We start from the raw sequence: 25,307 nt of genomic DNA, 5'->3' as shown, positions 1-25,307 counted from the left end.
TCTTATAAGTTAATGATTGGTCCTTTCTTTGTAACCGCAGTACACAGCCTGCCAGCAAAAGAACTGGCTGAGAAAACACCCTGATTGCTTACACTCTGTTAATCTATAACGAGTTACTTAGAGGTGAATGCATGGGGGTTCTTGGGATACTTTTGATTTAATCAAGTAAGGGAGATGAAAAACATGTTTTTATCTGTATTCATTGTAATCATTCACTTGAAAATTACAATGTAGCCACATTGTAATTTTTATATTGTTTGAAAGATGTTGCTGGGGTATATAAGCTGTAGAGGAAAAAAATCAAGTTAGTCAGAATGAAGACATCAAGAGAGACAGAAGGGACATTTATGGATAGAGGTAAGAAAAGAAATGAAGAACTGAGAGAGATGATAAAAAGATCGTGTGTGTGTGTGTGTGTGTGTGTGTGTGTGTGTGTGTGTGTTCCCTTTCTAGCAGATAAAAGAAGTCCATGTCCACTGGTTCTGTAGGTTCCCCCTCAAGCCCTGTGCTGCTGGAGGCTGGTCCTCAAGGCAGCAACCAGAGGCTGTTTGCTTGTTATGTGTCTGAACATGGGAGTAGCCAGAGGAGATTTCAAGAAGGGAAGTGTTTGGAAGAGTTGGAGGCTGAGCATGTGGGTGTGAGCTGGCAGATGTCTGTGGAGGAACTCAAATGATCCCATTATTAGCAACTAATTGAGTTTCCCTCTGGTATATTGTGATCCATTAATTTTCCCAACTGTTCCCAACAGTGCTGTAAGACTCAAGGCTGGTACTGAGCAGTGCAGGGATCAAGGGAAGAGAGGCATGAGGAAAGAGACAGCCTCCTCTGACAGCTGCTAACCAGAGCTGTGTCAGGATGTGTCCTGTGGCCCAGTGAGTGGAGAGTGCCCATGAGTGAGTTATGAAGACAGTGGGAAGCAGAGAGCTCAGAGGAGCAGCTTCAGAAGGACCAGGATATGAGCTTTGCCTTCCCCCTGCTGGAGGCAGCTGAGTGGGAAGTGGGAGCCCACACAATGGTGAGGGGCCAATGGTCCTCTAGAATGTGGTGACAGAATTTGGAAGTTGTCATGTCTTAAGTGTTTGCTCATGTTGTAGGGTTCTTCTGAAACCACGTTTGCATACAGAAGTGCAGGAATTTATGTTTGCTGCACAGTGTCTCAGGAAAGAGTTCTCTCACAGCATGGTTCCTCTTCTCCCCTCCTTCCTATGTCTTTCCATCCCTTTTGAGTTCCCACTTTATAGTATTTGCAAATCATGCTGAGTCGGGTTGAATGCTACAATTTTTTTCCCTTTTATTTTATTTTACAATACCATTCTACATATCAGCCACGGGTTCCCCTGTTCTTCCCCCTCCCACACCCTCCCCTTACCCCCAGCTCACCCCCCATTCCCACCTCCTCCAGGGCAAAGCCTCCCCCGTGGACCGTGATCAACCTAGTAGACTCAGTCCAGGCAGGTCCAGTCCCCTCCTCCCAGACTGAGCCAAGTGTCCCTGCATAAGCTCCAGGTTTCAAACAGCCAACTCATGCAATGAGCACAGGACTCTGTCCCACTGCCTAGTTGCCTCCCAAACTGATCAAGCCAATCAACTGTCTCACCTATTCAGAGGGCCTGATCCAGCTGGGGGCCCCTCAGCCTTTGGTTCATAGTTCATGTGTTTCCATTCATTTGGCTATTTTTTTTTCAATAATTGAGTAAAACCAAAATTTACTATAAGCCACAGTCGTCCTAGGGACCTCCATGCAATATATATAGCCTCCATGGTTCTATGCGTTGTGGTCTGATTGTTCTTTATTTTATATCTAGAATCCACTTATGAGTGAGTACTGTCTTTCTGGGTTTGGGTTACCTCACTCAGGATAATTTTTTTCTAGTTCCATCCATTTGCCTGCAAATTTCATGCTTTCGTTGTTTTTCTCTGCTGAGTAGTACTCCATTGTGTATATCTACCACATTTTTTTTTCATTCATTCTTCCTTTGATGGGCATCTAGGTTGTTTCCAGGTTCTGCCTATTACAAATAGTGCTGCTATGAACATAGCTGAGCATGTATCTTTATGGTATGAATCAGCATTCCTCGGGTATATGCCCAAGAGTGGGATGGCTGGGTCTTGAGGTAGTTCAATTCCTAATTTTCTGAGAAACCACCATACTGATTTCCACAGTGGTTGTACAAGTTTACATTCCCACCAACAATGGAGTAGTGTTCCCTTTGCTCCACATCCTCTTCAACATTGACTGTCATTGGTGTTTTTGATCATAGCCATTCTGACAGGTGTAAGGTGGTATCTCAGAATCATTTTGATTTGCATTTCTCTGATAATTAAGGATGTTGAACATTTCTTTAAATGTCTTTCAGCCATTTGTAGTTCTTGTTTTGTGAATTCTCTGTTTAGCTCTTTAGCCCATTTTTTTAATTGGACTGTTCAGTATTTTGATGTCTAGTTTCTTGAGTTCTTTATATACTGTGGAGATCAATCCTCTGTCAGATGTGGGGTTGGTGAAGATCTTTTCCCATTCTGTTGGCTGTCTTTTTGTCTTATTGGTCGTGATGGATAATTGTTTTGATGTATTCTTGGATTCGGTTTGCCAATATTTTGTTGAGTATTTTTGCATCAGTGTTCACGAGGGAGATTGGTCTGTAGTTCTCTTTCTTTGCTGCATCTTTGTGTGGTTTGGGGATCAGGGTAATTGTAGCCTCATAAAAAGAGTTTGGTAGTGTTCCTTCTGTTTATATTGTGTGGAACACTTTGAAGAGTATTGGTATTAGTTCTTCTTTGAAAGTTTGGTAGAATTCTGCGCTGAAACCATCTGGTCCTGGGCTTTTTTTGGTTGGGAGACTTTTGATGACTGTTTCTATTTCTTTAGGGGTTACTGGTATATTCAAATGGTTTATCTGGTCTTGATTTAATTTTGGTATGTGGTATTTATCCAGAAAATTGTCCATTTCTTCCTGGTTTTCCATTTTTTGTGGAGTACAGGTTTTTGAAGTATGATCTGATGATTCTCTGGATTTCCTCATTGTCTGTTGTTATGTCTCCCTTTTCATTTCTGATTTTGTGAATTTGGGTGCTCTCTCTTTGCCTTTTGGTTAATTTGGCTAGGGGTTTGTGTATCTTGTTGATTTTTTCAAAGAACCAACTCTTTGTTTCATTGATTTTTTGTATTGTTCTCTTGTTTTCTATTTCGTTGATTTCAGCCCTCAATTTGATTATTTCCTGGCGTCTATTTCTCCTGGGTGAGTTTGTTTCTTTTTTTTCTAGCGCTTTCAGTTGTGCTGTTAATTCATTGGTATGGGATTGCTCCATCTTCTTTATGTGTGCATTTAGAGCTATGAATTTTCCTCTTAGCACTGCTTTCATAGTGTCCCATAAGTTTGGGTATGTTGTACTTTCATTTTCATTGAGTTCTAGGAAATCTTTAATTTCTTTCTTTATTTCTTCCTTGACCCATTGATGTTTCAGATGGGCATTATTCAGTTTCCATGAGTTTGTGGGTTTTCTATAATTTTTGTTGTTGTTGAGGTCTAACTTTAAGGCATGGTTGTCTGATAAGATACAGGAGGTTATTCCAAATTTTTGTATCTGTTGAGATTTTTTTTTATGTCCAAGCATGTGGTCAATTTTTGAGAAGGTTCCATGGGGTGCTGAGAAGAATGTATATTCTTTTGTGTTAAGATGGAATATTCTGTAGATATCTATTAAGTCCATTTGAGTCATAACATCTGTTAGGTCCTTTATTTCTTTGTTAAGTTTCAGTCTGGTAGATCTGTCTTTTGGTGAGAGTGGTGTGTTAAAATCTCCCACTACTAATGTGTGGGGTTTGATGTGCGTTTGAAACTTTAGTATTGTTTCTTTTATGAATGTGCGTGCTTTTGTATTTGGAGCATAAATGTTTAGAATCGAGACTTCATCTTGGTGGATTTTTCCTGTGATAAATATGTAATGTCCATCCTGATCTCTTTTGATTGATTTTAGTTTGAAGTCTATTTTATTAGATATTAGGATAGCTACACCAGCTTGTTTCTTAGGTCCATTTGCTTGGAAAGCCTCTTCCCAGCCCTTTACTCGGAGGTAGTGTCTATCTTTGAAGTTAAGGTGTGTTTCTTGTATGCAGCAGATGGATGGGTCCTGTTTTCTTATCCATTCTGTTAGCCTGTTTTTTTTATAGGTGAGTTGAGACCATTGATATTGATGGATATTAATGACCAGTAATTGTTAGTTCCTGTTATTTTTATGGTTGTGTTGTGTTGTCCTTCTTTGGTGTATGTTGGTGTGGGATTATCTATTGCTTGATTTTTCAGGGATGTGTTTAGCTTCTTTAGGTTAGATTTTCACCTCTAGTGCTTTCTGTAGGGCTGGGTTTGTGGACAGGTATTGATTAAATCTGGTTTTATCCTGGAATATTTTGTTTACTCCGCCTATTGTGATTGAGAGTTTTGCTGGGTATAATAGTCTGGGTTGGCATCCGTGGTCTCTTAGTGTCTGCATAAGATTTGTCCATGATCTTCTAGCTTTCATAGTCTCTATTGAGAAGTCTGGTGTTATTCTGATGGGTTTGCCTTTATATGTTACTTGATCTTTTTCCTTTGCAGCTCTTAATATTTTTTCTTTGTTCTGTGTGTTTAGTGTTTTGATTATTATGTGGCGAGGGGACTTTTTTTTGGATCCAGCCTATTCGGTGTTTTGTAAGCTTCTTGTATCTTCATAGGTATTTCTTTCTTTAGGTTAGGAAAGTTTTCTTCTATGATTTTGTTGAATATATTTTCTGTGCCTTTGAGTTGGTATTCTTCTCCTTCTTCTATCCCTATTATTCTTAGGTTTCGTCTTTTCATGGTGTCCCAAATTTCCTGGAAGTTTTGTGTTACGACTTTTTTGTCTTTAGTGTTTTCTTTGACTGACGAATCTATTTTCTCTATTTGTCTTCAGTGTCAGAGATTCTCTGTTCCATCTCTTGCAATCGGTTGGTTATGCTTGTTTCTGTAGTTCCTGTTCGTTTAGTCAGGATTTCTATTTCCAGCATTCCCTCAGCTTGTGTTTTCTTTATTGTCTCAAATTCATTTTTCAGATCTTGGAATGTTTCTTTCATCTGTTTAATTGCTTTTTCTCAGCTTTCTTTGATTTCTTCCCATTTTTTGTTCATTTTTTTCTTCCATTTCTTTAAGGGAGTTTTAAATTTCCTCTTTAATGGAGTTTTTCATTTCCTCTTTAAAGGAAGTTTTTATTTGCTCTTTAATGGAGTTTTCCATTTCCTCTTTAAGGGAATTTTTATTTCCTCTTTAAGGGAATGTTTTATTTCTTCTTTAAGGGCCTCTATCATCTTCTTAAAGTCGTTTTTAGGGTTGATTTCTTCTGTTTCTTCTGTCTTGGTATGTTCAGGTCTTGCAGGTGTAGAATCACTACATTCTGATGTTGCCATATAGGTTGTTATGTTGTCCTGTATTTTTGCACTGGCATCTACTCATCTCTTCCTCTGCTCGGTGCAGGTGGTGTCTGTGTCTGAGAGTCCCTCTCTTGTTCTAATTTTTAGTCTCGGTTCAGTAGGAGTTCTTGGTTAAATTGGTGCTGTTGGGCTGTTTCTTCAGGGGCAGCTGATCTCAGTCGGTGAAGTATCTACCTATGATTCTGGTGATCTAGTTTCATGGCTGGGCAGCATGTTCTTCTGTGTTCCCAGGTCACGTTTTGTTCATTTGTCAACTCCTCAGCTGATCTTGTTTCTTCAGACTTCAAACTGTAGGGATCTGAATCCTCTCCCAGATGGGTTTCAGCTGAGTGGGGTAGTTTCACCAACACCTTCAAGTTGTTGGGTTTCGCAGGATCAGCAGCTGGGCCCTGGGTTGGCCTCAGACGGAGTGTTCAGATTCGTTCTGGTTCCGTCCCATGGAGATAGCGTCTTCCCCGGGTGTTGGAGTTAGAGGCATCCCTGTTCCAAGCTTTTGATTAAGAGTTTGTTTTCACTAGCTCTTCAGTGGGTAATAGCTCTATTTCTGGTCTTTATTGCGACTGTGTTTTGGCCGTCACCTGCTGTGCCTGCCTGCCTCCACTCCAGGCCTGCCTGCCTCTGCTGGGTCAGTCTGCCTCTGCCAGCTGCCGCCGCGGGCCTACCTGTGTCCGCTTGTCTCCTCTGCTGGGCCTGTCTAACTCTGCAGGCCGCCGCCACCGCCAGGCCTGTATGTCTCTGCCGGCTGCCACTGGGCCTGTATGTTCCTGTCGGCCGCCGCCGGGCCTGTCTCAAATGCTACAATTTTTATCTTCTTGTTTTAAGATGTTGCATTTTTGTATGTGGCCCAAGTGATTCCATGGATTCTTATTCTCTTGTGGTATATCCCAGCAGGAAATTCCTCATCTCTTGTACAATTGTGTGATATGACAACTTATTGCCATGGTACTATAGTCCCAAATTTTAAGATAGGGAGCTGAGAATACCAGAAATTAAATGACTTGCCCAAGGTATAATAAATAAGAGGTGTGTATATTTTAGTTAGTTCTTCAGGTTCTAAATCATTCCATTAAGAAGGGCAGATGCACACACGAGCTCAAAGAGACTGTGACAACATACATAAGACCTGCACAATCTCAAGTCAGACCAAATCCCAGCATGGAGGAGGGGACATGGGCACAGATTCCCACCCGTAACGGAGGAGATGCTCTTCCCAGTTGATAGCTTCTGGAAGAGGGAAACCAGCTTTACCTAGTGGAGTGTCACTAGGTACATCAACCACACTCCAGGGCAGGCCCCATGCTCAGGAGCAGTTGACAAACACAAATGGACTCCATGGTTTTTGTTCTTTCAATGAGAGAAAATAAACATGAAGTGGGTGGGTAGGAAGTTTGGAGAAAATCCAGAAGAAGTGGTGACAGGAAAGACTATGATCAAAACATGTTGTATTAAGGTCTTAAAGAGTAAATAAAAATGTTATTTAGAAAAGGATAAAACTATCCACCCATAGTACTGATGTGAAATATTTTCATCTGATAACAAATCTTAGAAAGGGTGTAGGAATGATCAAATAGAGGTGAGCCTTTGGGATACTTGCCTGCATTCTACACAATACCATAAGGTGCTGTGGGCTCAGTTTTCAAGGGAAAGCCAGAGATTCAAGTGGAGGAGAAAATGCATGTGTAGTGGAGGAGAGGTAACTTGGGCACACATGACCTTGATTTCCACAAAGTTCACTCCTCGCTTTCTGACTCCTACTGCCTCTATCTCTTTTCAAAGTAATTTTGTGAGAATTGCTCTCATCTTTTTCTCTTTCAGACTCTGGCACTCAGAAGAACCCAGTGGCAAGAAGGGATTTTGTGTTGTGCTATATTAACAACCAAATGTTAAAGGATGGGGCTGGAGTAACGTCTCTTGTGATGGTTATTATAGGTCAGTTAGTGAGATGATGCAGTTATACTTATGAATTAAACATTCTCTATGGACATGTGACCTGGTTGGAGTGGAATCCAATCATGAAGATAGCTAGAGAGGTCCCCATTTGGTCCTCTTAGGGATCAAACATTGGTGTTTGGAATTGTATCAGTAAAACAGGGTCTTAGTAATTTCTCTGTCTCTGTCTCTCTCTCTCTTTCTCTCTCTCTGTCTCTGTCTCTCTCTGTCTCTCTGTCTCTGTCTCTCTTTCTCTCTCTTGGGATCAGGGTCTCACTGTGTAGTTCTGGCTGTCCTAGAACTCACTATGTAGTCCAGGCTAGTCTCATACTCACAAAGATCCTCCTCCCTTTCCTTTCAGCATGCTTGGATTAAAGGCATTTGACACTGCACCCAGACTGTAGTAAATTCTCCATGTCTGCAGAATTTTAGACAGCTGGGTCAGAGATTCTTCCATTTATGAGAACATTGGCTCACATTTGTCCTCATTCATTTATTTGTTCATTCATAAAAGAAGCATTTTCTCCCCACCAGCCAGTATGCTAGAGAGCCCTTAGTGCACACACAGAAAGCACATGTGTCTCTCTGCCAAGGTCTGTGTGATGCTAAGGTTTTACTCATTGATTGGATGCTGTGGTTCTATCCCCATCTGCTGTTTGTCTTTCCTCCTTGGCTTTGTTGATGTATAGTTTACAAATAAACTTCTGTATGCTTAAGATATCGATGTGCTGATCTGATGTACGTATATACTAGGAAATGATTACCAGTTAGCTAACACATGCATTACTGAAGGCAGTGGCCATTTATTTGTGTTTGTGCAGTAAGAACACTTAAGGTCTTCCTAAACAAATTCCTGTCACACTGTAATACTATTGACTGTTGTCACCACGGTGCACACTGGTCTCCAGAACTTCTCTTGGATCTGAATTTTCACTTCACCATCACCATCCTATTTCTCCCAACACTCAGCTCCTTGAAATTGCTATTGACTTTCTTCCTGTGAGATTTACTTGTGAAGACTCCACACAGAAGTGGGATCTTATCTACACATGGCCATCCCAATGTGACCCTAGAGTTCCTGCAGCTGTGCCTTTCATTAGCTGCTCATTTCCTGACCACAATCAAACTCAAGTTCTTTCTATGCAGGTTTTGGTTTCATGTGTTTCAGATTTACAAGTTCACTTCCCAGAGAAGAAGGTGCCCAATAATTCTGGGGGAACTCTTTATTTTCTTCCTTAGACAAGGTTACTGTGCAAACCTGGCTGTCCCAGAACTTGCTCTGTAGACCAGGCTAGACCGAACTCAGAGATGTCTTTCCCAAGTGCTGGTTTTAAAGGTGTGCGCCATCACTTCCTGACATCTGGGGGACTTTTACTTTGTTTAAAGTGAACTTTCCCCATTACTGTTTCTACAACAGAGACAGGGTGGAGGAGGAGAAAGGTCCACTTCACTAAGCTCCTGACTGCACAGTAGAGTGAACTTGAACTGTAGCATTGCCCCAGTACTCAGTGCTGGATGGCTTCATGCTACTCTGTATATAATGTGATCTTTAATTTTCCTCAGAGCATTTTTAAATACACAGATAGGTCACAAAATTAAATAAGGTCTGTGTTTTCAGGGTGACAATAAACTAAAAACTACCCAGGTGAGCCCAGGTCAATGAATGGTCCTGTAAGAAACATTGAATCAGCTGTTTCTTTTAGCTCCAGGACTTGGGTAATTCATCAGCTCCTCAACTGAAAAAAGTTTTTAATTGTATTATATGTTTTGACCTAAGATTGTGCAAAGCACATCCAATCATCTTCTATTTCTACTAAGTTGAACAATTTCTAATGTACCAAACACCCCTTAATATCATGATTGTCCTGCTCTGGTCTTGAATGCTGGGATCATGTGCTCACCAAGTAATGGGAAACAAGTGTCACTTTTGGTTCAGAAGTGGAGCAGAGGTGTCAGCAGAGGTGCCTGTGGTTTGTGATTTAAACCACACTGGAGCAACAGGGAACTGTTTTAATCCAGCCCTACCCAGACAATTCCCACAATTCCAGGGCACAGAAGTTTCTCTATGGACCAGAGAAGAGCTGTTAGTGTTCTTGGAGGCAAAGGGCCAGGAGCCAGGATTCTGATCACCTGAGCCCATCCCAGGAGCCCAGTCTCCTGTCACATGGAGCCCAAGCCTCCCCACAGTAGTTGTTTCCAGGGTGTGTGTGTGTGGGGGGGGAGCTGCTACATCTGGCTGATATATTCGGAACGTTGGTTTAACTGCAGATGATGTCCTGTTTTAGCCCTGACGCTTGCTAGAACAAACCCAGGAGAAAGGACAAAGCCTCGAAGGAAGGCTGGGACATTGGCACTGTTGAGTGTCTTAGCTCCTAGACCTACTTCTCTGGAAAAAATCTGTGGGAGGGGCTGGGCCAGGCTTTCCTTTTCTGTTACTGGAGTTCTAAGAAATGTTTGCTCAGACGACTGTTATTACTTGTGCACTGTTGTCCAAATAGTTGAACTGCTGTGCATTGGAGAGGCTTCAGTGTAGGGCCTTCCTGTGCAACTCATTTGCCCATTGTGCAGAATAGCCAGTATTTCCAAGCATCCCTGTGAGTGTCTGGGGTCAGATACTGAAACTTGGCTTTCTGTGTTTTGCATAGCCTCAGCTGGACCTGATGCCTGAAAAGGCACCCAGCAGCAAGAGCTGCTCAGACCACAGAGGAGATGTGCAGCTTGCACAGTGAGATAGGAAGGTGCTGGGCACTGGGCTGTTCCCTTTGTACCTGAGGTCCTCACAGTGGGGAGGAGGGGAGACTGCAGTAGTACCACCAACCACTGGGGCTCTATTTCCAGCTCCCCAGGCACCTCAGGAAGGGCACTGTGTGAACATGTAGTATGTGGCTGCCAGGACATCAGAGCCTCTGTCCTGGATGAGCACTGCTGGGTGGGAGCAGGGAGGGTAGTGAACCAGGTGGAGAAGGGCGTGGTCACCCTCCTCCCCAGCAGAACTCAGATCTTTAGGTCTATGTAGCACATGATTTCTCAACAAGTGGGTCACAATCCTTGGGAGGTTCCAAAGACCCCTTACCGGGGTCGCCTAAGACCACTGGAAAATGCAGCTATTTACATTGATGCATAACAGTAGCAAAATTACAGTTATGAATTAGCAACGAATATAATTTTATAGTTGGGGGTCACCACAAAATGAGGAACTGTATTAAAGTGTCACATCCTTGGGAAGGTTGAGAACTGCTGGTGTAGCGCCCTCAGGGATGCTGAGCACAGGAGGGCACTGACGCCTGAAGAGCTTCCCTCGGTCCAGGCCCGGCTCCTGCGGCCATTGTGCCTGCTCTCAGTTGCACCTGTTGCGGCCTCAGGGACTGTGTACACTGCCCCTCACCCTGCTGGCCCTCTGCACCCAGCTCAGGGTTCACTGGATCGGGTGGCCGCAGCGGACTGAGTAGTGTGTACTGGCATCCCAATAGCTCTTCCTGTGCAGAAAGGTACAGCCTCTTCCTCCAAGGACCTCTGACTGGCTTAGGTCTGAGAATGGAGTCTGGATCTAGTGCTTTTCATCGCTGTTGCTGTGCTCACAGGAAAGAACCCAGAGTCTGCAAAGCCTGTGTGCTCTGGACTTCCACACTTGGCAGATGTGCCCAAGGATCTCAGGATGACTGCAGGTTGCATGACCCAGCCACTGAGTACTAGATAACAGACTTCGAATTCTTCAATCTTAACTTTCACCGTTTGCTTTTAAAGAATTTCAGTTCTTTTTTTTTTGTTGGTTTTTCGAGACAGGGTTTCTCAGTGTAGCTTTGTGCCTTTCCTGGGTCTCACTTGGTAGGTAGCCCAGGCTGGCCTCGAACTCACAGAGATCCGCCTGGCTCTGCCTCCTGAGTGCTGGGATTAAAGGCGTGCGCCACCACCGCCCGGCAAGAATTTCAGTTCTTCATAGAAATTCTCAATATAGATATTTTCTTATGGCACATTAAACATACTCATTTTAAACTGTAAATTTGAAGAAAAACCACCTCATGTATTTTGAGCTCTATAAACTTACTATTTCTTTGCATTTTGTTGTTGTTGTTTTTGGTTCTTTTGAGACAAGGTTTCTCTGTGTATTTTTGGGCCTATCCTGGAACTTGCTTAGTATACCAGGCTGGCCTCGAACTCACAGAGATCCACCTGGCTCAGCCTACTGAGTGCTAGGATTAAGTCATGTGCCACCACTGCCCGGCTTAAACACATTTTTACATATCTATTGGCCATCTGTATTTCATCCTTTGAGAACTCTCTGTTCAGTTCATGAGTATTGTTGGGAAAGATTTTCCCCCCTATCCTGTAAGCTGTCTCTTTATCCCAATAAATGTTTCTTTTGCTGTTTACACCACATTTTAAAGGATGCTGTTAGCAATCCTTTAGCTAGATAATGTAAAGTGATTGGAAGTAGTTTGCACAATTCTCTGTGGAGGGATTAAATTTAGATGCTCTTGACATATTTTCCTGTGGGACCTACAGTGTAGATAGTCCGTCTTTCTACCTATTTATAGGTTTGTGCAAGTGACTGCTATTGACCAATGTTATAAGAGTGACTTTTTAATGACTACCATATTATTTGTGTGTGTGTGTGTGTGTGTGTGTGTGTGTGTGTGTGTGTGTGTAGATGGACGTGGAAGTTAGGACAACCTGTAGGAGATAATTGTCTCTTATGTTTAGGGATTGAAGTTGGGTGATCAGGCTTGGTAGCAAACACCTATACCTGCTGAGCCATATTCCTAGCCCTGACCACAATATTAAAATAGCAGAGTACATTGCATGCTCAACTATGCTGTGGTCTTGGCTCGAGAATGAGGAAATGCACGGAAGCATCTAAGCAGAATTAGTTATCCTTAAGCAGACCCTAAGCACAAACAAAATGTGATCAAGAAATAAGTGTTTGATATTGTAAGCCATTTAGGTACTGGTTGATGATACAATATAGTTCATGTACAATGTGATTTTTTTTCCTAGGGAGAAAGAGGTAACTTTAGAACTCAATTTTGTATAAGGAATTTGAATGATAGAGAGTCTGAAATAAGTGGTTACAGTTTGGAGGGTGTCTGTAATTGAATCACTGGGTCCCTGAACGACATATGGAGAACTAGTAATTCTCTTGTTCTTCTTTTATCCTTTAAAATACTACTTTCCCTTTCCTTACTAAATGATTCAATTTCGAGTAAAGTATTATACAGGACAAGGCAGGGAAGGCGTCCATGGTAGGCTGGGGTGTGGGGAACCATGATCTGTCTGTGCGGAGGGCTGGTTTGACAGCAGAATTGGAGCCTGAGCAGTGAGGGGAAATGTGTCTTGAATGGGGAGTGAGTCCATGAGCCACAGCCTGATGTGAGACTTCAGAGCCTGAGAGGTGACAAGGTCAGCTGTGCATGAGAGTGGGCAGGTGCAGAGCCTCTGAGCTGAAGCAGGGGGAGAAGGCATCCATGCTTGAGGCCACTTCTTGTGGATGTCAGGACCCTGAATGAGTGAGTGAGCAGAGGGTCCTCAAGGACAGCCTGGTGTGATACCTCAACACTTGAAGGAGGTGAGGTTGGGCCCCAGTGTAGTGTTAGCTGAAAATCAAGTTGGGGTCTGGGGCCTAGCAGACTGAGGGGAAGTTCCTCATAAAGGTTAACCCAGGTATGGATTCCAGGAACCAGGCAAGGTACAGAGTGTGGGAGTGGAAAAAACGAGGTGGGAACTCAGTGACTTTCAAGAGATCGAGGAAATCCTTGCTGGGGTGTGGAAGAACTGGGTGTCAGAGCTCAGGAAGGTTTAGGGGAGTATCGATGCAGTAAGTTAGTGCTGACCAGTGTTCAAGAGACTGAGCAGGGTGAAGACCTTGTCCCCATGAGGTGGGACAATGTAGGGTGTGCACTAGGTTCCTTTAAGTTTAAGAATGCTTCTGTGCATGGGGCGACTTGAGTGTGGTGTTAAAGCCTCACAGAGGTCAGGAGGCAGCTCTACAGGGACCAGGCAGGAGTAGGAATTACAGCACAAGACGGGAAATGGAGGCTTTATTGTAGAGGTCAGCTCAGACCGAGTGTCAGAATCTCAACTCTGTGAGAGTTTGACTTCTCTAATGGCCTAGTTCCTCTTTTTCATTCCTTCCTGTTTTCTTCTCTCCCCCATTGAGTTCTTGGTATTTCTCTGATTGTATAATGATCCTGGGTGCGTTCTCCACCTGCGACTCCCCCTTTGCAGGTCAGAGGACTACACCGCTCAGGGCAGCTGTCTGTTATTTTCTCTCATCTCTAGCTGGTATTGGGATAATTTGTTTCTTGTTTAAGACCTGTTTTGAAGAAGGGATGGCACACATCTGAGGGCAGGGGAAGATTTCTTCATAACACGTTTTCAGAAAACATTTATACTAACAAGAGCCTCATGAATAAATTTGACTTCTCAGACATGGATGCAGACTCTCCTCGAGGTAAGAAAGCATTTTCTCCTGCTCCTACTGAGTGATGATGCAAAAGACAAAGACGATCTTAGCTGTGGGCCAAGCCTCTAGGTCACTGGAGTCTCAACCAAGTGTGTTGCCTGTAGACAGATGTGAAAGGTTGTGGGATTGTACAATGGAGAAGGAAGGTGTTGTCTTCTACCATGTAGAGAAAATCCCACCACCCATGTTATTGTATCTTTTCTACAGATAAACACAAATAAATATGTGTAGCCAATTGTTTAAAAGTTAAACCATGTCATAATGATTTCCCCCTCTATCTGGTGACATGTCATAGTCTGTTGGCATCCAGGTGTTGAGTGTCTTCTTGACTCTCTTCCTCTCGTGATGGGGACAGAACCCAGGACCTCATCCATGGTTGGGAAGTATTGTAACTCTTCTAGAAGTGGTGACTAAAACCCTGGTGACTTTATCATAAAATGTGACTTCTTGACTATTGCATATTTGAAGTTGGAAGCAAGCTGGAAGACTTTAAAAGCATATAATAAAATACTATGCAACCATAATAAAAATGATAAAGAAGAGATGATATAGAATAATGTTCATCCAGATGTGCTGGCATAAGTCTGTAGTCACAAAAATCAGGACTTAGAGTCAGTGGGGTTGGTGTGAGTTTGAGGCCATCTTGGACTACATAATGCATTCAAAGTCTGCCTGCGGTATTTACCAAGACCCTGTCTCAAAACCAAAACAAAAAACCCCCATAAAATAAAAAAAATCATGATATAATGTCAAAGAAAATGATGGTAACAAATTATTGTTTATGATGTTCCAATTGTGGAAAATATACATTTATATGTAAAAGCTTTAAACTTGTTGGAAAGATACATACCAAAATATTGACAATAATCATTCTGAGGGTCAGGAATGAGTGATTTTGTACATATTGTTATGTTTCTATAATTAACCTGGTATTTCCTGTTTGTATTTTCCTATTATTTGAACATCATGTTACTAGTGTTTATTATGCAAAAAAGAGTAGAATAGGAGAAAGAAGAGGAAATAGGAACAGAGTTCAAGACATGAATTTGGTTTGTCTTTCAGCTCCTCAAAAGAAGACCATGAGTCATGAAAGTTGTCAGAAATTCTCCAAGTTGCTCCACACCTCATTCATAATACTTTTACTGCTATTGAAAATCTTATTCTCAGTTGCTCTGATCAGTAAGTATGTCCCTGGGAGAATTAAACACAGAGAAGGAAAGTGACTCAGAAGATGAGTGACCCAGAAACCTGAGACAGACACTCTCTGGAGGGATGGATGATATTGGGAATTTCTCTCTGTTTCAGAATAACTCTTCTGTCAAAGTCATTCATTCTCACTGGAGAAGCATGCATTTGTTTGTTGGTGTCACAGACTGAAATCCTGGGACATCTGTGTTAGACTTCAGTAATGAGGACAAACCTGTATTTCCTCATCAGCAGTATTTGGACACATAGACACCTGTATTTTGGAATGAGAAGAGGGATTAAAAGACATGGACAGAGCTATTCCAGGGACAGTGCTCCAGTGGAGTTCCTTCTAATCATTTATTTTTTCTTCTAGATTGTGTGAGACCTGAAAGCTAATTTAGAAAATAGTGGAATTCTTTATAGATTGGCGTTTAAATTTTTCAAAAACTAAAAAGCATAAATTTTATTTTTATGTAGAAATTTTATTCATTCATGCAATAATTAGTAATATCCGTTTACTATATATTGGGCAGCATGTAGAGTGTTCAGAAATAGCTACAGTTCCCAGTCTCAGGAAATTTAGAGAATAGTCAAGTGAACCAGTGCTTAAATATTGCATGGGAATTGCTGTGCAGGTGAGAAGTAAGATGTAAGCACAGGGGCTAAGAAAAGCTTGGAGCAGATGACACCTAGACCTGTGTGTGCCAGCAATGTCCTAGACATGTGGGCGCATGGAAAACATGGGCAAATATAAGTACACATTACTGTCATGTATAGTGCTACATGGAGTGTGGGGGTCATCACACCCCCACATTTCCCCAGACTGCTCCTGAGTAGAAGCAGCGGAAAATATTAGATAGAAGGATAGAGGGGAGAGAAAAAGATAGAAAATATAGGACATCCTTGAGAGGGCCTGGATCCTAATCCATCGGGCCCTTACTGGCTCTGCCCTAGAGTTTTTAAAGAAATGCCCAGGGGTGGAGCAAAAGGCTTCCCCAGCACAGCCAAGTGGAGACCATCCCAGACACCTGGTACTAAGTTCCCTGATCCAATCATCCTCTTTATGCAGACCTGCTGGGTAAAGCTGCTAGGAAACCTACATGGGCTCCAACAATGGAGAACTAAGCATGAAACTGTAGAGGCAGACAAAACTGGACTCAGATCACACAACAGTGCATACCATATCTCATGGGCATCCCCCTTAATGTTATTTTAATTAGTAGCTGTTGCTCAACCACTAACCAACTTAAAACTTAGTAGGTTAATTCAACTATTTTATTTTTTCTTGATGGCTTGGCTGAGACTGGTCTGTCTTGGAAGATTCCGATGATCCTAGGTGAACTTACTCATTCTCATGGAGTCTGCATCAGTAACAGACAACCCAGCTTCCCATGGCAACTTCAGACTTTCAGGAAGGATGGTGGCAGTAAGCCAAGCCCAACATGGAGCACACACATTTGCCTTTGTGTATTTTAGTGGCTAAAGAACTCTTAAAGGCAGCTCAGATGAGGTGATGTAGACATAGAGCAGTCTCTTGAAAAGGGAACTGCAAAGGCATTGTCCAAGTGGATATTCATATATGGAAGGATAAGAAGTGTGTCCAGTTTGGCAGTGTGTCCCAGTCATGGAGATTCACTGAAGAATCTGAAGCAGGCCGTGATAAAATTAAAACTGACTTAGAGAAGTTTGCTCTTACAGAGCGTGAAAACGAAGGGAAGGAGAAATTGGACGTTGATTCAGAATCCGTTTGAGCAGCACTAGGGATTTAATCCAAGGATCATGTGAGTGATGCACAGGAGAGGAGAGAAATTGGACCAAAAGGAGGTGACATTTTTTTCAATTATTGATAGCTGAGAATTAGGACACACTGAGTGAGATAATGACTTTAATATTCTGATTTCATAAAGTCAGCAATTATGAAGTTATTTGAAGAGGAAGAAGATGAGTAGCAGGCTTGAGTTGGAGTATAACTGTGGTAGCCCATTTTCGGGTTCCTTGTACCTTTACCCAGCAGGTCCACATAGAGGATGATTAGGACCAAGGCCCAAGTGCAGGTGTCTGAGATGGTCTGCACTTGGCTGTGCTGGGGGAGGAGGTCTTTTGCTCCACCCCTTGGCATCTCTATAAAAACCCTGGGGCAGAAACAGCCTGGGCCCATTGGAAAAGGTTCCAGGCCCTCTCGAGGCTATCCTTTATTTTCTGTGTGTTTATCTCCGCAAGATTCTCTACAATATAAATATTTCTATCTAATATTTCCTGCTGCTTGCACTCAAAGAAAACTCTGGGGGAACTGTGGGAGTGGTGGGTAAACGCCCCACAGAATGGCGCCATGAACAGTAACTAAAGAAAAAAGAAAAAAAAGGGACTAAAGAAAAAAAAAGCTGGAACTAAAAAAAAGGGAGGACTAAATACAAATGAACAGAGACTAAAGACAAAATAATAGGGACTAAAGATATGAAAAATAATAGTTTTAGTACAGAGTTTTTGGCAAAAGTGTGGGTCAGCCCTGCCAGTGGAAAGGCATGCCAGTGTTATGCGAGATATATATATATATATTTGGGAGGCAGGGGTTTTATCCTCGACAAAAAAGGAAAGCAGACTGGAAGGATGTCCGATGCTGCAACGAAATTTTCTTCTGTCAAAATTTTCCATCTTCTATCCCTTTCTCAATTTCTATCTGTGAAAAATAAGTATAAGGTATAGGGTAGTAATATAGTGTAGGAAAAACTTAGAAGTGTAAGATGGTGTAGGAAAACAATAAGGCAACTAGACAGAAAAACTCTTCAATTTTCTAACTTTGAGGGCTATGAATGCAAACTGGGGAAAAAAATCTTTCTTTGGGCTTTATGGGTAGTAAAGAAAGCTCTTCTCTGAGCTTATGGGGAAGAAAGTTTCCTATGGAAGCTTTTGTCCTGAGGACAGCTGAAATGCTAAGTCCAAGGGGCAGAAGAAAGTAATTTCTCCCTGAGGCAAAAATGGGGGTGTAAGAAGTCAAAGTTTAAAGTTGGGAAGTTTTGGGAAAAGTTGATCTTTCTTTCTCCTGGGGAAAAAAAAATCTTAAACTATAAAGATTTTTTTTGGGGAAAATCTCTCTAAAAAGCCTTACTCTTTCTCAAAAGCTCTCTTAAAAACTTAAAAACTAGTCTATGGCCATACCACCCTGAATGCGCCGGATCTCGTCTGATCTCGGAAGCTAAGCAGGGTCGGGCCGGGTTAGTACTTGGATGGGAGACTGCCTGGGAATACCGGGTGCTGTAGGCTTAAAAAAACAAAACAAAACTGTGATAACTCAGTAAAACCCCCCATTCTATCCCCTACAGATAAAGAGAAGCTTAAACCAGGATTCGTAAGTGTAGATAAGAACTTAGACCCCTTTTCCCCAGGTGGCTGTATCTGCTACAGGGACTTTGGAAAACACAGTCAGGATATTGGACCAAAAGACTAAAAAGGGAGGCAGGTTAAAATAAATTATATGGTCTGTGCCTTTAAGAACTAGTCTCACAAAGAAAGGGGAGTGCTCCTTCCAACCTCCCTGCTGTGAGTGAGAGATTTGGAAGAGCCTCCCTGGAGGCTTGTAAATTTAGAAAACACCTTACTTTTGCATTCTGTACCTAAAGTCTCCAGTGGAGGCTTTGGGGACATGATCTAGGCACAACAAGACCCTCACTCTATTGTCTCAAAAAGGGGGCCTGAGATAGACCCAGGCCAGTTTCAAGTCCCCAGAAATGATGGCGCCAGCCCCAGGAACAAAAGAACAGAGTCAGGATGTCTGATGGTAACCAATTAACCACGAGATGCCCCTCTCTGGAGATAACATGACCAGACCCCAGAGAGGAGTTGTAAAGCTCCTGACAGGGCAAACAGATAAGCTAGAATAAGATAAAGTCCAGGCCCGGGAAAAACTGGACCAATCAAGGATGGACCCGTACTAACCCCCTCCCTTCTAAGAAATTTTATGGGTTTTGCCTATAAAAACTAACTTCCCCAAGAAAGAGTAACTCTTCTCTGCCTCACTTGAGATGGCTTGAGTTGAGTTCCCTGTCATGACTTGAAACAGATAAACCTTGCTTTTGCATTCTGGTATGCTCATCCTTGGTGGTCTCTCTGGGGGTTACGATCTGGGCACAACAAAAACAAAAAACTTAAAAACTAAAGCCTTTCAGAACTCTCTCAGAAGGACAAAAATTAGAATCACCTGAAGATATTAGTATGGGAACCACCTGTGATTAATTAACTCTAAGGGAAAACAACAAACCTCTTAAGACAGCAAGACCTAAGTTCTGTCTTTCAAGCTTTAAAAATCATCCCTGCAATGCAGGAGGCAGGGACAAGTTCCTAAAAACCTCTTCTAAGTAGTCTCTTCAAGCTAGTAAAAGACAGTGGGTCAGAGTACTCTGAGGGAAACGCTTGGGACAGTGCCTGTAAAGAGCTACAGAGAGCCCAAAAGGGCAGGAAACTTTACCTGAGAAAGGCAAAAAAGCCAAGCTTTTCAGTTACAGCTGAGCTGAGGCATCAAGGGTTTTGAGTGAGCTTTTCAGAATGAAAATATGCTCCTAATTGTCCTAATGCAAAGATCCCCTGAAGCAATGCAAACTGTTAGCATTGTATCCTCCCTTCTGAGCAAAAACTCAGAGGCAACTGGCCAGCATCTGAGTTGGGGTGCATTTCAGGGATACTAGGGTTCCTGCAGTTGTAAACTTCCTGGAGCACAGAGCTAAGACAGGAAGGCACAGGACCCAGGGGAAGATTGCTAATGAACAAACAAAACTAAAGTCGGTGGGAACAGCACAGTTATTTGCTTTCCTACAAGTCCCGGGTTGATAGGTCCACAATTGCAAAAAGAAATCTGAGAAAAGCTTTCCTATCAGACTAAGGACCTTTCTGGGAAAACAATAAAACTGAACTGTATCTGAAGCAGTTGTGCTGCCGAGTCAGAATGCTGTCAGAATGCAGAACAGAACTATCCAGGAGTAAAGCTTTCTTTTCTGTCAGAGAAAGCACCTCTTTGAGAAAAGCTTTGTTTCAACTGACTCCCTGAGATGAGGGAGTGTAGCCCTGAGGGGTGATTGTGTCTGGCATAAGCTCTGTCCTTGAGCACCCAGACAAGCAAATGCAACCCACTGGGGGACTGGGCCAGGTGAAGGCCTGATGAGGCAAAACACCTGTCCTAATGGGAGATTAGAAATGGCAAAAACCTCCCTTGTTAGATTTTCAGTCTGTACACAAACCACACAGACCCTGAAAACAGAAACAGACAAAAAAACCCTACCTTCAGTAGCAGGGAAAGCCGCCACTGTAGTGTTGGAAACTATTTCTGGGGTAGAGGGGGTAAACTGAGACCAAACTGGATACTGTCAGGGAGAAAGACTCTGAAGAAGCAGAGGGGACAGATTCCTCCCCAGAAAATGCATGACCTGACAAAGCTGCTAGAGTTTGAGGCAGATTCGGGGGAGAAAAAAAGCCCCTACCTCCAAAGGCAGCTAGCAGAGGAACAGAGCCACAGACAGATACCTGAAGCTCTGCATCTGGGGGGGAAGGAACAAGCAAAATGAGAATAAGATCAGTGGGAGAAAATCTCTCTGAAGAAGCTATGGAAAAGCTGTTGTACATGATCTTGCTTTTCACTGACTGGCTAAGGCAAGCACAAGCCCCGAGGAAAGTTGCTATCAGAAATGCCAGCCTCAATGCGCGCTAACGAGGCAGGTGTGGTTCTGATTTGGGGCCAGTGTCTAATGAAGGAGAGACACCTGTTTAAAGCCAGCTGAGGAGAATAGAAACCTCCCAATGTGCCATAACTGAAAACGTAAAATGCTTGTTCAAATCTCCGGTTGCAAAGGCAAGAGACTTTGTTCAAACTTTCCAGGCAAGTCTAGTAAAAGAGAACCAGTTGACTCTCAGACCCGAAAAGAAATATGGGAAATGATATAAGGGACTGATAAAAGGGACTGATATTATTATGGACTGATATAAGGGAAATGCATTCTGGGAAAGGTAGTATTTCCGCTAAAGATGGCGACATTGCCCTGAAACACTTTTGTCAGCTCTAAAATTAAAATACAGCTTTTAAAAGAATAAGGAGGAAAATCGTCTAAAGGTTTAAGTGTCAGTTCCAATGAAAAATTGAAAGGATACGAAACTAGGAGCTTCACGGTTTGGGACTCCGTTGGTAAAATGCCTTATTTACCCTAATAGTTGTGCAAAGTTTTTTTTACGGTAGTTGGATGACAAAAAAGCTCCCTATAAGAGCAAACAAGGCACTTTAAAATCCTTATAACAAGGGAAAGCAGTTTATACACTGAATGTTGTCTTAGATATGAAGAAACTTATGTTGAAATTAAAAAAGCTCTTTGCCTTTTGAACAAACTGCCTGCAATGAGTAATTTCTTTGCAAATCTAATAAGGAGACAAGGAAACAGGCATTCAAAAAAGAAATGACTGCTTTATAGATGGGAAACAAACTTCAGAAAATCTAGCTGTCTTACAAAAGAGTTGCTTCACCTGGAAGTTCCTTATAAGAAATCAATGCTAAATATTGCAGCTGCTAATAACATTAGGAGTTAAAGCTAATGAAGTGGAAATACTAAATCCTGAAAATGCTTTTTCTCAGAGTAAGCTAATGAAGGATATGTTTCATGAAAGAACATCTATGTCTTGACTCCTTTGAATAGTAACAGTTTTGGTGAAAATATTGGAACTAACAACAATCAAGTCAAAATGTTTCAACAAATTCAAGACACTATTCACAAAAGAAAGCTGTCATGCTTTGTGGGCCATATTAGAGCTCACTCCAATCTTCCTCATCCTTTAGCTGAGGGTAATGCAATGGCTGAGCATTATTCCAAGTGGAAATGGCTCAACAGTCACATGCTCTTCATCAAAATAGCAAAAGTTTAAGATGGAAAGATCCCTGCTTGGGATTATGGGAGGGTCCCGATCCTGTGTTAATATGGGGCCGAGGGCATGTTTGTGTTTTTTCACAAGAGGAGAATGAAGATCGGTGGTTACCAGAGTGTCTGGTAAGGAGCGTGAAACTAAGAAAGGGTCAGCTCCAATGACATTTCCTATAAAGGAACCAAAATGAAAGTGGCTCGATTAATATTTCTGAGGTTTTGTCACTGGTGAATGCAAACAGTGAGGAAATAGAGTTCGGAGCTGTGCCGCTTTTGGTTTTACTGGCTCCTTTAGAAAAATACTTTATATCACCTAATAGCTGTGTAGTATTTGGCGAAGAGCTTTACAGCAGCTAAATACGGTAATTTCACCCTCAGTGTGAAGTGAAGTTTTTCCAGTAGAACAAACCAAAAGTACTGCTGTAATAGAAACATTCGTCTGAATTGAAGCACTTAGGGGACTATTATGAATTTGGGTGAAGGGACAGCCTCTAGTTAAAAACCGTCTACCACTGACAGTGCATCTCTGCCGGTCCCAGAAAGGCTGAGAGAACTAGGCAACTTTGGGATGTGACTTCGTATTGAGAATGTTACAATCCCCTAGCAACAAGTATCACAACTCTATAATGACAACACTCACTAAATCCCAGTGCTTTATAACAAAGCTGATCTAAACTTTAGAAATGATGTACATACTTCCTGTCTAGTTAAGAGAATCTTTCTAATACAGATGGTGATAATAATTAAGAGTAAGAAGTAGAAAGACAAAAATAAGATATGTGAGTTTGTAAAAATTCTCTTGTTAGATCTCTGTGTTAAGAAATCTTTAGGTGTTTTCTAAGTTAAATATATGCTAATGGTAGCCCTATATAAGTTTGTAAAATAGATCTATAGAGTTCCTTTAAGAATATAAGCTTGCAAGAAGTATCTAAGGTAGTCTTAAGACATGTAGTAATAAGCTTGTAAGAAGTAAAGATGCTAGTTGTAAATGTAACTTTAAATAAGAATAAGATGGAATGAATATAAGTATATAGGTAGTTAAGAAATATATTTGTTAAAGTAGTTCTATAGTTTTCTTAAGGAGTATAAATAAGTAGATGTTAATATGTTGTATGTGAGTTTGTAAAAAATGTGTAAATGTTGAATGTGAGTCTAAATGCTTTGAAAGGCAAAACATGTTATATGTGAGTTTGTAAAAAAGTGTAAATGTTAAGTGTGAATCTATGCTTAATGTATATGGTAAAAAAACTTGAGATACAGAAGTTAGTGTTCTAGCAGACGGCAAAGCAGGCAGTCTGAGCAGTTTTCAATAGTTCCAGAAGCTGCTAAGAAGCTAAGAATGGCAGACACCAGAACCAGCACAAGGCATCTAAAGCTGAGATCCGTGGAAAATCGACACAACACAGAAAAACCTGAGCTAACATAAAAAATGGTGCGGTTTAGAATACTACTGTACTTAAAAAGGTCTCTGGCTTGAGAATAAAAGTTGCAGAGACACTTGTTTGAACTAAAATTGTTAACTGCAAAAGTTTTGGTTGAAAAACATCTCTTCATATTTGGAAGTGAAAGCCTATACCAGAATTTATTTCTTGTTTGAACTTTTTGAACTTAAAATGAGATAAAATTACAAAAAGATTTTGGTTATGGATTTCTCATATTTGGAAGGCTAGTACCAGAATTTATCATTTGAATTTTAAGACTTAAGAAATGAAATAAACAATAGATATTTCATTGCAATGGGACAATTTTGAGTTTATTCATAGTAATGACCTAGGAACTGTTTGCTGGAATTGGGTTATAAATGAAACTGTTCAAACAGAAGTTTGGGTTTTATAACTAGGCTTGAGATTTTGCTTAAAAAATTATAAAAGGGAGAGTTAATATTCCTTAGTCTATTTAATTTAAAAAATATTTTCTTTGAGTGGATTAATGTCATGTGTTGTTAGTAAGAAATGCAAATGGGGTATACTAAGAGACTACTTTTAAAGTGTGTAAAGAGTTTTATTAAGAAACTGCTTTTGGATGTTTTGCTAAAAGTTTTCAAAGTGTTAATGGTTAGATTGAAAATATTGCTTTTCAATATGGGTTTGTAGGAATTGTATAAGTTTGGGTTCCTCTAACTAGGTTTGAGATTTTGTTTAAAAAATTATAAAGAAAAGGAGGAGTTATGAGATTGAATTATGTTTGCAGAAACCTATTGATATTAATGCACCCTGGTTTTGTGGAGTTAAGGAAATATTTAAGTTTGTGAATATATCGAAGTTTTTCCTATGTTCTGTTAGCAAGAAAACTCAAATGATTGAGTTAAAGTTGTAAGACAGAGAAAATTGTTAACTATATATAGCACCATATATGCTAATTCAAATGGTTCTGTTAAGAGTTTGTTTTGAGTTGTAAGATTGAGAGAACTGTGACTATGTATAGCAATATTTATGTTAACCTGTTAATGGTAATGATGAAGCTAAGGGATTCTTTAAGTTTGTAGTCGCTTTAAGAGTTTTTAGTTTAGAAAGGGCTTGAGGCAGCTAAGAGTGCTGTAGTCACCTTGGACCTAATTCAAAAGAGAAATGCCATTTATATCATCCTCTACTCCCATACTGGGAGGTGTAACAGCTATGGAGATTGCTGTAAGCCATTAATAGTTATTTTTTTTTATATATTAAGAAGGGGGGACCCGTGGGAGCCCGTTCTCGGGTTCCTTGTAGCTTTACCCAGCAGGTCTGCATAGACAATGATTAGGACCATGGGCCTGAGTGCAGGTGTCTGAGATGGTCTGCACTTGGCTGTGCTGGGGGGAGGAGGACTTTTGCTCCACCCCTTGGCGTCTCTATAAAAACCCTGGGGCAGAGACAGTCAGGGCCCATTGGAAAAGGTTCCAGACCTTCTCAAGGCTATCCTTTATTTTCTATCTGTTTATCTCTGCAAGATTCTCCACAATATAAATCTTTCTATCTAATATTTCCTGCTGCTCACACTCAAGAAAACTCTGGGGAACTGTGGGGGTGTGGGTAAATGCCCCACATATAATGATTTAAATTTTGTTTATGTTCACCTAAATATCAGATGCACAGTTTAGTGATGCATGTTAACATGTTTTAGGAAAGATGTGTACATTTCAGAAGACCTTTGCTTATAGGCAGCAGATAACAAAAACAGACTAAAAAACAAAACAACCACTTCTACTCCTCACCCCCACCCCGCCAACCCAGGACAATGAATATCACTAAGGAAGAGGATTTTGGAGGAGAAAGAGAGATGCCGAAGGAACTGGGTGCAATGTTCCGTTTTAAGAGAGGTGGGTGTAGAAGGAAACAGTTAGGAAAGACAGGAAACAGCAGCAAGCAGGACAAGGCAAAACCAGATGGAGTCATTGTCTCCCAACAGTTAAGGAGGAAGAGAA

At 41.4% G+C, this 25,307-nt stretch overlaps 1 protein-coding gene and 1 non-coding gene across 6 annotated transcripts in view; both read left to right on the top strand.

The window, feature by feature from the left end:
* Positions 1–321: 321 nt before the first annotated feature.
* The window catches only part of LOC114683495 (C-type lectin domain family 4 member A-like), a 65,170-nt gene continuing 40,184 nt past the window's right edge, over positions 322–25,307 (top strand). Inside the window, exons 1-2 of one of the 5 annotated variants that reach the window (XM_037204161.1) lie at positions 322–357; positions 14,892–15,008. In XM_037204161.1, the coding sequence (XP_037060056.1) occupies positions 348–357; positions 14,892–15,008 (127 nt within the window). In that variant the 5' untranslated portion in view covers positions 322–347. Of the gene's footprint in view, positions 358–13,617; positions 13,818–14,891; positions 15,009–25,307 lie in introns of those variants that run through there. The other 4 variants (XM_037204159.1, XM_037204162.1, XM_037204160.1 and 1 more) reach the window with 4 other exon arrangements.
* LOC114683512 lies at positions 18,160–18,278 on the top strand. The gene has a single exon (XR_003733164.1). It is a non-coding gene; the product is annotated as a 5S ribosomal RNA (ribosomal RNA).

The sequence above is a fragment of the Peromyscus leucopus genome, chromosome 3, assembly GCF_004664715.2.
Source record: "Peromyscus leucopus breed LL Stock chromosome 3, UCI_PerLeu_2.1, whole genome shotgun sequence".
NCBI lineage: Eukaryota > Metazoa > Chordata > Mammalia > Rodentia > Cricetidae > Peromyscus > Peromyscus leucopus.
This window is presented reverse-complemented; position numbering and strand designations above follow the sequence as displayed.